The 14,530-nt window shown below is 51.4% G+C and overlaps 1 protein-coding gene across 2 annotated transcripts in view; it reads right to left on the reverse strand.

The window, feature by feature from the left end:
- LOC140426623 (ADAMTS-like protein 2) overlaps window positions 1–14,530 on the reverse strand; it is a 271,271-nt gene that overhangs the window by 83,386 nt on the left and 173,355 nt on the right. For both annotated transcript variants that reach the window (XM_072511624.1, XM_072511625.1), the window contains one exon: window positions 5,431–5,586. In XM_072511624.1, coding sequence (XP_072367725.1) covers window positions 5,431–5,586 — 156 coding nt within the window. The remainder of the gene's footprint in view (window positions 1–5,430; window positions 5,587–14,530) is intronic.

Genomic DNA, 14,530 nt, shown 5'->3' on the forward strand with positions numbered 1-14,530 from the left:
AAAAATATTTATTAAGAAGAAGAATGGATGTGAGGTGCTCCGGAGAGTGTGAGGTGCTCCGGAGAGTGTGAGGTGCTCCGGAGAGTGTGAGGTGTTCCGGAGAGTGTGAGGTGCTCCGGAGAGTGTGAGGTGCTCCGGAGGGTGTGAGGTGTTCCGGAGAGTGTGAGGTGCTCGGGAGTGTGAGGTGCTCCGGAGAGTGTGAGGTGCTCGGGAGTGTGAGGTGCTCCGGAGAGTGTGAGGTGCTCCAGAGAGTGTGAGGTGCTCCGGAGAGTGTGAGGTGCTCCGGAGAGTGTGAGGTGCTCCAGAGAGTGTGAGGTGTTCCGGAGAGTGTGAGGTGCTCCGGAGAGTGTGAGGTGCTCCAGAGAGTGTGAGCTGCTCCAGAGAGTGTGAGGTGCTCCAGAGAGTGTGAGCTGCTCCGGAGAGTGTGAGGTGCTCCGGAGAGTGTGAGGTGCTCCGGAGAGTGTGAGGTGCTCCAGAGAGTGTGAGGTGCTCCGGAGAGTGTGAGCTGCTCCGGAGAGTGTGAGCTGCTCCGGAGAGTGTGAGGTGCTCCGGAGAGTGTGAGGTGCTCCGGAGAGTGTGAGGTGCTCCGGAGAGTGTGAGGTGCTCCGGAGAGTGAGAGGTGCTCCGGAGAGTGTGAGGTGCTCCGGAGAGTGTGAGGTGCTCCGGAGAGTGTGAGGTGCTCCGGAGAGTGTGAGGTGCTCCGGAGAGTGTGAGGTGCTCCAGAGAGTGTGAGGTGCTCCGGAGAGTGTGAGGTGCTCCGGAGAGTGTGAGGTGCTCCAGAGAGTGTGAGGTGTTCCGGAGAGTGTGAGGTGCTCCGGAAAGTGTGAGGTGCTCCAGAGAGTGTGAGCTGCTCCAGAGAGTGTGAGGTGCTCCAGAGAGTGTGAGCTGCTCCGGAGAGTGTGAGGTGCTCCGGAGAGTGTGAGGTGCTCCAGAGAGTGTGAGGTGCTCCGGAGAGTGTGAGCTGCTCCGGAGAGTGTGAGCTGCTCCGGAGAGTGTGAGGTGCTCCGGAGAGTGTGAGGTGCTCCGGAGAGTGTGAGGTGCTCCGGAGAGTGTGAGGTGCTCCGGAGAGTGTGAGGTGCTCCGGAGAGTGTGAGGTGCTCCGGAGAGTGTGAGGTGCTCCGGAGAGTGTGAGGTGCTCCGGAGAGTGTGAGGTGCTCCGGAGAGTGTGAGGTGCTCCGGAGAGTGTGAGGTGTTCCGGAGAGTGTGAGGTGCTCCAGAGAGTGTGAGGTGCTCCGGAGAGTGTGAGGTGCTTCGGAGAGTGTGAGGTGCTCCAGAGAGTGTGAGGTGCTCCAGAGAGTGTGAGGTGCTCCGGAGAGTGTGAGGTGCTCCGGAGAGTGTGAGGTGTTCCGGAGAGTGTGAGGTGCTCCGGAGAGTGTGAGGTGCTCCGGAGAGTGTGAGGTGCTCCGGAGAGTGTGAGGTGCTCCGGAGAGTGTGAGGTGCTCCGGAGAGTGTGAGGTGCTCCGGAGAGTGTGAGGTGCTCCGGAGAGTGTGAGGTGCTCCGGAGAGTGTGAGGTGTTCCGGAGAGTGTGAGGTGTTCCGGAGAGTGTGAGGTGCTCCGGAGAGTGTGAGGTGCTCCGGAGAGTGTGAGGTGCTCCAGAGAGTGTGAGGTGCTCCGGAGAGTGTGAGGTGCTCCGGAGAGTGTGAGGTGCTCCGGAGAGTGTGAGGTGTTCCGGAGAGTGTGAGGTGCTCCGGAGAGTGTGAGGTGCTCCGGAGAGTGTGAGGTGTTCCGGAGAGTGTGAGGTGCTCCGGAGAGTGTGAGGTGCTCCGGAGAGTGTGAGGTGCTCCGGAGAGTGTGAGGTGCTCCGGAGAGTGTGACGTGCTCCGGAGAGTGAACGCCTCCACCTCGTGCGCGAGGTTGGGGCTGATACAGCTGAAGGTGTATACAGAGCACACCTCACAAGGGCGAGGATGAGCCGGCTCTTTGAAGGAGTAGAAGATGTGTGTGAACGTTGTGGGGGGAGCCCCACTAATCACGTTCATATGTTTTGGTCCTGTCCAAAGCTAGAGGATTACTGGAAGGAGGTTTTTAGGGTAATTTCTAAAGTGGTGCACGTGAAACTGGACCCGGGCCCCCGGGAGGCCATATTTGGAGTGTCGGACCAGCCAGGGTTGGAAACGGGTGCGGAGGCAGATGTTGTAGCCTTCGCCTCGTGGATCGCCCAAAGGCGGATCCTGATAGATTGGAGAGCAGCCTCTCCACCCTGTGCCCTGGCGTGGCGGGTGGGACCTGTTGGAATTATTGACTCTTGAGAAGGTTAAGTTTGAACTGAGGGGAAGGATGGAGGGGTTCTACAATTCATGGGCATTATTCATTATGCACTTTCAAGAACTGGATAACATCAAACATTAGTTGGGGCGGGTGATGAGAGGGTTGGGGCGAGGGGGCTGTGTGTGTTAATGGCGACTATGGGTGATCCCTAATTCCTTTTTGTCATTTGTTTATGTGAACATGCGGGCTAATGTTTGGGGTTTGGTGGGAGGATGGGATCGTTGTTATTGATATGGGGATTGACGTATTTGTTCTGGATTATTGTTTATTGTTGGTGGGTGTAAATTTGGGAGAAAATGTGAAAAAGGAGGAGAAAAAATACATATATTAAAAAAAAAGAATGGATACCTGGGAATGCTCTGAGGTCTCCTCCCCAGTCCAGGAAGGAAAGTACTGAAGGGGTAGAAAGCCTAAGGTGACCCCTTCTGTTAATGTCAATGTGGAGAGTGTGTCCGTGTGCTAATGTCAATGTGAGGTGTCTGTCCCCGTGTGTTAATGTCAGTGTGGGGTGTGTGTCCATCTGTTAATGTCAGTGTGGGGTGTGAATCCCCACGTGTTAATGTCAGTGTGGGGAGTGGGTCCTGTGCGTTGATGTCAGTGTGGAGTATGTGTCTGTCTGTTAATGTTAGCGTGGGGTTTGAGTCCCTGTGTGTTAAATGTCAGAGTTGGGTGTGTATCCCCACTTGTTAATGTCAGTGTGGGGTGTGTCCCCCATGCGTTAATGTCGGTGTGGGGAGTATGACCCGTGTGTTAATGTCAGTGTGGGGAGTGTGTCCTGTGTGTTAATGTCAGTGTGGGGTGTATGTCCCCTATGTTAATGTCAGTGTGGGGTGTATGTCCCCTATGTTAATGTCAGTGTGGGGTGTGTATCCCCACATGTTAATGTCAGTGTGCGGTGTGTCCCGTGCATTCATATCAGTGTGGGGTGTCCCCCCCATGCGTTAATGTCAGTGTGGGGTGTGTGTCCACGTGTTGTCAGTGTGGGGGGGTGGGGTGTCCTGTGCGTTAATATCAGTGTGGGGTGTGTCCCAGGCGTTAATGCCAATGTGGGGTGTGTGTCCCTTGCATTAATGTCAGTGTGGGGTGTGTGTCCCATGCGTTGTCAGTGTGGGGAGTGTGTCCCTGTGTGTTAATGTCAGTGTTGGGTGTGTGTCCCTGTGTGTTAATGTCAGTGTTGGGTGTGTGTCCCTGTGTGTTAATGTCAGTGTTGGGTGTGTGTCCCTGTGTGTTAATGTCAGTGTGGGGAGTGTGTCCCCGTCTGTTAATGTCAGTGTGTGTCCCTGTGTGTTAATGTCAGTGTGTGGTGTGTATCCCCACGTGTTAATGTCAGTGTTGGGTGTGTGTCCCTGTGTGCTAATGTCAGTGTTGGGTGTGTGTCCCCGTCTGTTAATGTCAGTGTGTGGTGTGTATCCCCACGTGTTAATGTCAGTGTGGGGTGTGTGTCCTGTATGTTAATGTCAGTGTAGGGAGTGTGTCCCCACCTGTTAACGTCAGTTTGGGGTGTATTTCCCCTATGTTAAAGTCACTGTGGGGTGTGTATCCCCACGTGGTAATGTCAGTGTGGGGTGTGTCCCGTGCGTTAATGTCAGTGTGGGTTGTTTGTCCCAGGCGTTAATGTCAGTGTGGGGTGTGTGTCCCATGCGTTGTCAGTGTGGGGAGTGTGTCCTGTGTGCTAATGTCAGCGTTGGGTGTGTATCCCCACTTGTTAATGTCAGTGTGGGGTGTGTGTCCACGTGTTGTCAGTGTGGGGGGGTGGGGTGTCCTGTGCGTTAATATCAGTGTGGGGTGTGTCCCAGGCGTTAATGCCAATGTGGGGTGTGTGTCCCTTGCATTAATGTCAGTGTGGGGTGTGTGTCCCATGCGTTGTCAGTGTGGGGAGTGTGTCCCTGTGTGTTAATGTCAGTGTTGGGTGTGTGTCCCTGTGTGTTAGTGTCAGTGTGGGGAGTGTGTCCCCGTCTGTTAATGTCAGTGTGTGTCCCTGTGTGTTAATGTCAGTGTGTGGTGTGTATCCCCACGTGTTAATGTCAGTGTTGGGTGTGTGTCCCTGTGTGTTAATGTCAGTGTGGGGAGTGTGTCCCCGTCTGTTAATGTCAGTGTGTGTCCCTGTGTGTTAATGTCAGTGTGTGGTGTGTATCCCCACGTGCTAATGTCAGTGTGGGGTGTGTGTCCTGTATGTTAATGTCAGTGTAGGGAGTGTGTCCCCACCTGTTAACGTCAGTTTGGGGTGTATTTCCCCTATGTTAAAGTCACTGTGGGGTGTGTATCCCCACGTGGTAATGTCAGTGTGGGGTATGTCCCGTGCGTTAATGTCAGTGTGGGGTGTTTGTCCCAGGCGTTAATGTCAGTGTTGGGTGTGTATCCCCACGTGCGTTAATGTCAGCGTGGGGTGCGTATCCCCAGATGTTAATGTCAGTGTGGATGTGTGTCCCCGCGTATTAATGTCAGTGTGGGGTGTGTCCCCACGTGTCAATGTCAGGGCGGGGTATGTATCCACGGGCGTTAATGTCAGTGTGGGGTCTGCATCCCCGTGTATTAATGTCAGTATGGGGTGTGTGTCCCCCGCGTGTTAATGTCAGCGTGGGGTGCGTATCCCCACATGTTAATGTCAGCGTGGGGTGTATTTTCCCTATGTTAATGTCAGTGTGGGATGTGTGTCCCCACGTGTTTATGTCAGTGTGGGGTGTGTATCCCCAGATGTTAATGTCAGTGTGGATGTGTGTCCCCGCGTGTTAATGTCAGTGTGGGGTGTGTCCCCACGTGTCAATGTCAGGGCAGGATGTGTATCCACGTGCGTTAATGTCAGTGTGGGGTCTGCATCCCCGTGTATTAATGTCAGTATGGGGTGTGTCGTCCCCCCGCGTGTTAATGTCAGTGTGGGGTGTGTCCCCACGTGTCAATGTCAGGGCAGGGTGTGTATCCACATGCGTTAATGTCAGTGTGGGGTCTGCATCCCCGTGTATTAATGTCAGTATGGGGTGTCCCCCCCCCGCGTGTTAATGTCAGTGTGGGGTGTGTGTCCCCGCGTGTTAATGTCAGTGTGGGTTGTGGGTGTCTTTATTAAATAGTCTGTGACAAAGATCCATCTTGTGGAGGGCGAATAGCACATAAGATTAATTTTGGAGTTCTACGGGATACATCAGTAAATTGAGTGCAGCACTTACTGGTCCCCAGTCTGATGCAGTCCAGCGACGGTCACATGGAGGACCCATGCATTCCTTCTTGTTGCTTGGCTTGATGTACTCATCACACAGGCGAGGTTCCACTGAGCAGCGGACTTCACGTCTCATCATACCCCTGGTGCCACACCGTGCTGAACACTAAATGCAAAAGAATGTTATAAGGTGGGCAAATTCCACGTTGAGGTTGTTTCCAAATGTCATTGGCTGAGTATCTTTAAACCTTTTCAGGACTGTGTCCTGCATAAATTGAAAGTCCCTTTAACCCATAAAATGTGGAATTTAAGAAGCATTGCATCAGGAACATAGAAACAGGAGCAGTAAATGCAGCCCCTCAAGCTGTTCTGTCATTCACTTAAATCATCGTTGATCTGTACGTCCAATCCCTCTGCCAGCTTTAGCTCCATATCCCTGCAAATCCTCATCGAACAAAATCTACCTCTCAGACTGGAAATTTCGTAGAATAGTGTAGGATAAATGGCTCAGAAACAGGCCATTTGCCAACCTGTCAATGCTGGTGTCTCTGTTCCACTCTAACCTCCTCCCATCATTTCTCTTCTAAATATACCAGGTATTAAATTTCAGCATTATTCCAATTCTCCCAGAATTTTGGGGGACAGGGTTTACCACTCCTTTACCTGTTTGAAAAAGTGCTTCTTGACATCACTCCTGAATGACTGAACAGTCATTTTAGGATCATCACTGGTCCTCAATTAATGCACAGAGGAGAAAGTTTATCGGCATTTACCCTGTCAAATCCTTTTATTAATCTAAACACCTCACCCCTCAAGTGTTCTACAATTCAACGGAATACAAACCACAGCACCCTCAATTTAATTCCAAGCCCTGGTATAGTTCTGTTGGATCTGCAAAGCATCTCCTCCAAGGTCAATATAACCTTCCTGAAGCAGACAAAAGAATGCAGTACCCCAGAGCTCTGTACAATGGTGTTATACTAATGCTGGTTAACTCATAGCCCAATCAGCACTAGGGAACAATCATCCCCAGCTGGATGAATCCATGCAGGGTTATAACAAATGGTGACATGTTTTCATCCCTTTTGTATTCCAGCCCCCTTATCTTAAGTCTACCATTCTATTTACCTTTCTGATTCCTGTGTGTACCTTCCATTAACTTTTAGCTCTTAAAGGAAATACCCACACACTGCCTTGCATCTCCAGTGCTTTACTGTTGTTTTCAGTCACTCGCAGACAGTCAGGCTGTCATTTTGGCTGAACTGGAGGGGCTGTGGGCAGCATTCTTGATTTAAAGGCGGAAATAAGACATCAATCAGGGGGATTCACATTCCTGGGTTGTCACTGTTTTCCTGGCTGGTGATTGGCATTTGAGCATTCGAGGACCTTCAGAAGTGTTAAAGATAAGTGAAAATGGAAGAAGGAGATTACTATCTCAAAAGCTTTGTAGAAAAATACATCTTCAGCTCACTGCCTTTTAGCCAAATGACTTCCTCCCTCAAGGGCACGCAGGACGAATGCACTCTACTGTCGACAGCTGAGGAGGAAGTTTGAAGGTCAAATTCCCTGGTCTGAATAGTCCTGGTTTGTGGTGGGGGATAGGCACTCAGGAACCCAGATAAAGGGAGGGGCAATTCACCCTCTGGGCAATTCACCCTCTGAAACTGTGTCCAGGTGAGTACACCAAATGACAGATGATCGAGCTGAACTACATGTTGACATCGACCATAAACTTCCAATGCTGATTGTGAACATACACTACAGGTAAACACAAATCATCCCACCAGCCTGTCCCAGATACCTGTTGGGGAAGGGAACAATCCTGCCTGGCGATTATCACACGATGTCTGTTCATCCGTTGTCGCAGCGTCTGCATGGTCTCGCCAATGTACCACGCCTCGGGACAATCGCCAGGCAGGAATGTTCCCTTCCAGTCGGGGAACACTTCAGCAGTTAAGGGCATTCAGCCTCTGATCTTCGGGTAAGCGTTCTCCAAGGGCAGCACGGTAGCATTGTGGTTAGCGCAATTGCTTCACAGCTCCAGTGTCCCAGGTTCGATTCCGGCTTGGGTCACTGTCTGTGCGGAGTCTGCACGTCTTCCCCGTGTGCGCGTGGGTTTCCTCCGGGTGCTCCGGTTTCCTCCCACAGTCCAAAGATGTGCAGGTTAGGTGGATTGGCCATGATAAATTGCCCTTAGTGTCCAAAAAATTGCCCTTAGTGTTGGGTGGGGTTACTGGGTTATGGGAATAGGGTGGAGGTGTTGACCTTGGGTGGGGTGCTCTTTCCAAGAGCCGGTGCAGACTCGATGGGCCGAATGGCCTCCTTCTGCACTGTAAATTCTATGATAATCTATGAAGGTGGCCTTCAGGACGCACGACAAAGCAAAATCGCCGAGCAGAAAATGATAGCCAAGTTCCGCATACATGAGTACGGCCTCGACCGGGACCTTGGATTCATGTCGCATTACATTCACCCCCCACCATCTGGCCTGGGCTTGCAAAATCCTACCAACTGTCCTGGCTTGAAACAATTCACACCTCTTTAACCTGTGATTATCCCTCTCTCCAGTCGCTCCATCTGGACCTGTAAAGACTTAATTACCTGCAAAGACTCGCATTCAAAGTATCGTCTTGCATCATTGACTTTGTCTATATATGTGTTTCTGGAACCCACCTCTCCATTCACCTGAGGAAGGAGCAGCGCTCCGAAAGCTAGTGATTCAAAATAAACCTGTTGGACTTTAACCTGGTGTAAGATTTCTTACTATGATCTATTCGGCATCCTGACATGAACCAACTCATCCACCGAGAGCCAGTTCATCTCTCATGAAAAGTAAAAGCTCTCTGAAACTGACTGACACAACCGCACTGTGATGGCATCAGGCTCCTGCAATCAGGAATGTTGTTTTGTAATGTTGCTTAATAGTGAATGTGGAGCATTTGACTGCCACGATCTCCAGCACAAATCCGACCTCTGGTTTGTTTTCTGTTGGTTCTCCATTGCTCTAACATTGGTTGTTTATGCGGTACCACATTAATACCACATATACTCAACCACTCACCCATCCGTCCACACCTACTCACCCACATGCCAACTCACCCACCCATTCATCCACCCTTCCGCTCACCCAATCATCCACACACCCAACCCACCCACTCATGCACACATCTATCCATCCCCTCACCCTCAGCCATGTTGATCCTGAACATTCTTCCTGAATAACATCTGGAGCTTGTGCCAAATTGAAGAGTTGTCTCAGCAACAGCCTGAATTGCCACACTCACAGAATCATATCTTACAGATAATGCCCCAGGCACCATCATCACAATCCCTCAAATTAACTACACCACAGGGAATCTCCTGCAATCAATACAATGTTCCTTAGTTCCATATGTAAACAAGTAAATGGTTAGAATCAATGGTACCCTCACTTTTATGACTGCTTAATCACAGCTTTACCAGTCATACTGCTTGTATATATTTCAACCAGGGTTTTTAATAACATTGCTGCCACAAATAAAAAATAATTTCTGACATTCATCACATTTCTTGCCTCTACCCTGTCTAGTCCCGTTAGGATTTTATCGGGTTCTATGAGATCCCCCCTCATTCTTCTAAACTCCAGCAAATATAATCCTAACTGACTCAATCGCTCTTCATATGCCAGTCCTGCCATCTCAAAAATCAGTCTGGTAAACCTTTGCTGCACTTCCTCTTTAGCAAGAGCATCCTTCCTCGACTAAGGAGACCAAAACTGAACACAATATTCCATACATGTTCTCACCAAGGCCCTGTATAATTGCAGCAACACAGTTAGTTTTTATGTTCCCTGCAAGCTTACTCCAGTCCTCTATTTTCCCCTTCTTAATTAAACCCTTTATCCTCCTTTGCTGAATTCCAAACTACTCTAAACCTCAGATCTGCTGTTTTTTCTGGCCAATTTGTATACCTCTTTCTTGAATCTAAAACGATCTCTAATTTTCCTTGTAAGCCATGTTTTGGCTACCTTTCCAGTTTTATATTTCCACCAGACGGAATGAACATTTGTTGCAGTTCACCCATGCGCTCTTTGAATATTTATCATTGCCTATCAACCGTCATCCCTTTAAGTAACGTTCCCCAAACCATCATACAATCATAGTTTCTTTCATTTAGATTCAGGACCCTAGGGCGTCATTCTCCGACCCCCCGCCGGGTCGGAGAATGGCCGTTGGCCGCCGTGAATCCCGCCCCCGCCCCTGTCGAAGTCTCCGCTCCCGGAGATTGGGCGGGGCGGGAATCCGGCCGCGCCGGTTGGCGGGACCCCCCGCTGGATTCTCCGGCCCGGATGGGCCGAAGTCCCGCCCAGGAATTGCCTGTCCCGCCGACGTAAATCAAACCTGGTATTTACCGGCGGGACCAGGCGGCGTGGGCAGGCTCCGGGGTCCTGGGGGGGGCGCGGGGCGAACTGACCCCGGGGGGTGCCCCCACGGTGGCCTGGCCCGCGATCGGGGCCCACCGATCCGCGGGCGGGCCTGTGCCGTGGGGGCACTCTTTCCCTTCCGCCTCCGCTACGGCCTCCACCATGGCGGAGGCGGAAGAGACTCTCCCCACTGCGCATGAGCGGGAAACTGACAGCGGCCGCTGACGCTCCTGCGCATGCGCTGGGAAACTGACAGCGGCCGTTGACGCTCCCGCGCATGTGCCGCATTTCCGCGCCAGCTGGCGGGGAAACAAACGCCATTTCCGCCAGCTGGCGGGGCGGAAATCCCTCCGGCGTCGGCCTAGCCCCTCAATGTTGGGGCTAGGCCGCCAAAGATGCGGAGCCTTCCGCACCTTTGGGCCGGCACGATGCCCGTCTGATTGGCGCCGGCTTTGGCGCCAGTCGGCGGACATCCCGCCGTTGGGGGAGAATTTCGCCCCTAGTCTCTGAATCAACTACGTCACTCTCTATTTTGATGAATTCTATCATATTATGGTCGCTCATCCCCAAGGGCCCTCAAAACTATTCCTTTCTCATTTCAAAATATCCAGTCTAATCTGGCCTATATTCTAGTTAGTTCCTCAACGTATTGGTCCAGAAAACCATCCCATATAGACTCCAGGAATTCCTCCTCCGTGGCAGGGTTTTCCAAAGTGCGGGTAGCGGGCAGGTGTTGTGAGGGTGGAGCGATCGGTCGCACTGTATCCCACGGTGGTCCCAATCATGGGAGAAGCTCCCAACAACCACTACCGGGTTTTACATTGAGAATAGTGGCCGCTGCCGCCATTTAAATGAAAATAAATGAATCTGTGTGGAGTCTTCCGGCTGAAGCAGCAGCAGAGAGCACATTACCCGCTCTGCACGCACACTTGACATCAAGCGTCCTGCAGGTACTAGCTCTTGGCGCCAAATCACAGAGCAATGTTGCTTCCATTTCCCAGCTGCTGGCAAGCAAGGCAGGTGAACTGTTAAGATGAATGGTTTTCTTAAAAGTAAGAGATGGCCAGAGATTCAAATAGGTAGTTTATCTATTGGACAGGGTCTCACAATGGAATCTGCTGGAGAGAACTGCTCAGGAGAGTCCAGGGCATGACAGAGCAGCGTTAGTATTATCTCTAAACAGAGCTCCAGGGCCCCTGGTTAACAGCCCATTAAGAAGAAATTTAACTTGGGAACAAAGCAATAGGAAGATGATTTCTTGAGGTATGGTTTTGTCAATTGTGCCAATGCAAATAAGGATGCAAAGCTTATGTGTGTTATATGCAGGAGGTGCTGGCAAATGAGAAGAGAAGTTTCAAATTTTGAAAGAGAAGTAGTGGGTGAAAAATTCTTTTTTCAGGTTGAGACCCCAGAGTCAGTTATTAACTTAGAGCTGACTCCAAATTGAAAAACTACAATGCTGTGGCTTACCTTAAAAACATGCCAAAGCTCATGAGGCTGTCGGCATTCTGGTGTAGTATCTCCCAGGAGTCTCCAGTGCTGAGCAAAACAAGCATTTTGTTGCTATTGCACTTCACGACGACCTTCAGGTACTAGTTTGAATTTTCCGTTTTCATGAAGATGAAGACGGCACAAAGGAGCTGGCTGAAGTCTGCACCTGATATATGCATTGCCCTCTCCTCCTATCAACCTCATTCAAATGAGATTGTGAGGACCAAGCATGCTTCACTGTCACATTATAGGTAAACAATTATGGCATATGCCGCAAAGGTCGGTCGGCGTGGATAACGAAGGTCAGCCGGCATGGGTCACAATGGTTGGGCCGTTGGCAAAAGTGGGTCCAGAGAAACAAACTTTGTAAAACACACAGCTCTATGGTATTGTTACCAGTTTCATTTGCCCAATCTATTTTTTTTTTAATAAACATTTTATTGAGGTATTTTTGGTATAGTAACAACAACAAAATAAACAATATATATGAAACCATAAACATAGTGCAAAAGCCATTTACCTTTCATACAGGTCCCACACTTATTAACCCCCTACTCTAATCTAAACTACTCCCCACCCCCCCCCACCCCCCGTCTGCTGACGATTAATTTTCCGCAAAGAAGTCGACGAATTGTTGCCACTAATGGGTGAACCCTAACAGTCACCCTCTCAAGGCGAACTTGATTTTCTCCAAACAGAGAAATCTAGCCATGTCCGATAGCCAGGTCTCTGACTTCGGGGGCTTTGAGTCCCTCCAAGCTAATAGTATCCGTCTCCGGGCTACCAGGGAAGCAAAGGCCAGAACGTCTGCCTCTTTCTCCTCCTGGATTCCCGGGTCTTCCGACACCCCGAAAATCGCCACCTCTGGACTCAGCGCCACACTTGTTTTTAATACCGTGGACATGACATCTACAAACCCTGCCAAAATCCCCTAAGCTTTGGACATGTCCAAAACATATGGACATGGTTCGCTGGTCCTCCCGCACATTTTGCGCACCTGTCCTCCACCCCAAAGAATCTGCTCATCCGGGCCACTGTCATGTAAGCCCAGTGAACAACCTTAAATTGTATCAGGCTGAGCCTGGCACATCTTGCGGATGCGTTGACTCGACTCAACACGTCTGCCCATAGACCATCCTCTATCTCGCCTCAGAGCTCCTCCTCCCACTTGCGCTTCAGTGCCTCGGTCTGCGTCTCCTCCGCCCCAAAAGCTCCTTATAAATGTCCGAAACGCTGCCTTCTCCTACCCACCCTCTGGAAATTACCCTGTCCTGAATTCCCCTTAGCGGTAGGAGCGGGAAGGTTGACACCTGTTTACGAAGGAAGTCCCGCACCTGCAGATACCTGAATTTGTTTCCCCTCGCCAACCCAAACTTTTCCTCCATACTCGGAAAGCTCCCCACTATGAACATATCCCCCATCCTCTCAATCCCCGCTCTCCGCCATAATTGGAACCTCCCGTCCATACTCCCCGGGGCAAACCGGTGATTATCACAGATTGGGGCCCAGACCGATGCTCCCACTGCTCCCATATGCCTCCTCCATTGGCCCCAAACTCTCAGGGCCGCCACCATCACGGGGCTGGTGGAGTACCGTGCCGGCGGGAACGGCAGAGGCGGTTACCAACGCCCCCAGACAGGTGCCCTTACATGAAGCCGCCTCCATACGCACCCATGCCGACTCTACCCCACCACCCTCTTCCTGATCATGCCAATATTAGCCGCCCAGTAATAGTTGCTAAAATTTGGCAGCGTCAGCCCGCCCTCTCCCCGACTCCGCTCAAGCATTACCTTCCTTACTCGCGGGGTCTTGCCCGCCCAGACGAAGCCCGTGATCACACTGTTGACCCGCTTAAAAAAGGGCCATGGATTAAAGATGGGGAGACACTGAAAATACAAATAGTAATCTCGGGAGGACCGTCATCTTCACCGTTTGCACCTTCCCAGCCAGAGACAACGGAAGCGCGTCCCATCTCTGAAAATCGTCCTTCATTTGGTCCACTAGCCGGGCCAGATTCAGTTTATGCAGCCGGTCCCATTCCCGCGCCACTTGGATGCTTAGGTAGCTCCAGCTTCCCTTTACTAACCTAAACGGCAGCTCTCCCAGTCGCCTCTTCTGTCCCCTCGCCTGGACCACAAACATCTCACTCTTTCCCACATTAAGCTTATACCCCGACAACCGGCCAAATTCCGCTATAATCCTCATGATTTCTTCCATTCCCTCTATTGGGTCCGAAACGTACAGAAGCAGGTCATCCGCATAGAGCAAAACCCTGTGCGCCAACAGATTTTGGCCAGCAACTTGGCATCTACATTCAACAGGGAGATCGGCCTGTAGGACCCACACAGTTCCGGGTTCTTGTCCCGCTTAAGAATCAGCGAAATCGTGGCCTGTGACATCGTCGGTGGCAACACCCCTCTTTCCCTTGCCTCATTGAACATCCTCAACAACACCGGCCCCAATATCCCAGAGAACATTTTATAAATCTCCACTGGGTACCCGTTCGGCCCCGGGGCTTTACCCGACCGCAATGCCTTCAAGCCCTCCACTATCTCTTCCAACCCGATCGGAGCCCCAGCCCTTCTACCCGCCCCTATCCACCTTTGGGAAATTAGCCCCTCCAAGAAGTGCCTCATCCCCTCCGGCCCCGTAGGGGGTTCCGACCTGTACAGCCTGCTGTAGAAATCCCGAAACGCCTTATTCACCCCTACTGAATCACCAACCAGGTTCCCATCTCCGTCCTTTACTTTCCCTATATCCCTGGCTGCCTCCCTCTTCCTAAGCTGCTGTGCAAGCATTCTGCTGGCCTTCTCTCCATGCTCATAGATCACCCCCCTCGCGTTTTTCAGCTGCTCCACTGCCCTCCCTGTGGTCAGCAAGCTAAACTCCGCCTGTAACCTCCGCCGTTCCCTTAAAAGCCCTGCCTCGAGGGTCTCCCCATACCTCCTATCAATCTGTAGTATCTCTTTTACCAGTCGGTCTGTCTCTGCCCTGTCCACCTTCTCCCTATGGGCCCGGATCGAGATAAGCTCCCCCTGACCACCGCCTTCAGTGCTTCCCACACCACCGCTACTGAAATTTCCCCCGTGTCGTTGACCTGCAGGTAGTTCTGAATACATTTCCTCAGCCGCTCGCACACCCCTTCATCCGCCAAAAGTCCCACATCCACCCTCCAATGCGGGCGCTGGTTACTATCTTTACTAACCTGCAGGTCAAC

Source organism: Scyliorhinus torazame, chromosome 7, assembly GCF_047496885.1.
Source record: "Scyliorhinus torazame isolate Kashiwa2021f chromosome 7, sScyTor2.1, whole genome shotgun sequence".
NCBI lineage: Eukaryota > Metazoa > Chordata > Chondrichthyes > Carcharhiniformes > Scyliorhinidae > Scyliorhinus > Scyliorhinus torazame.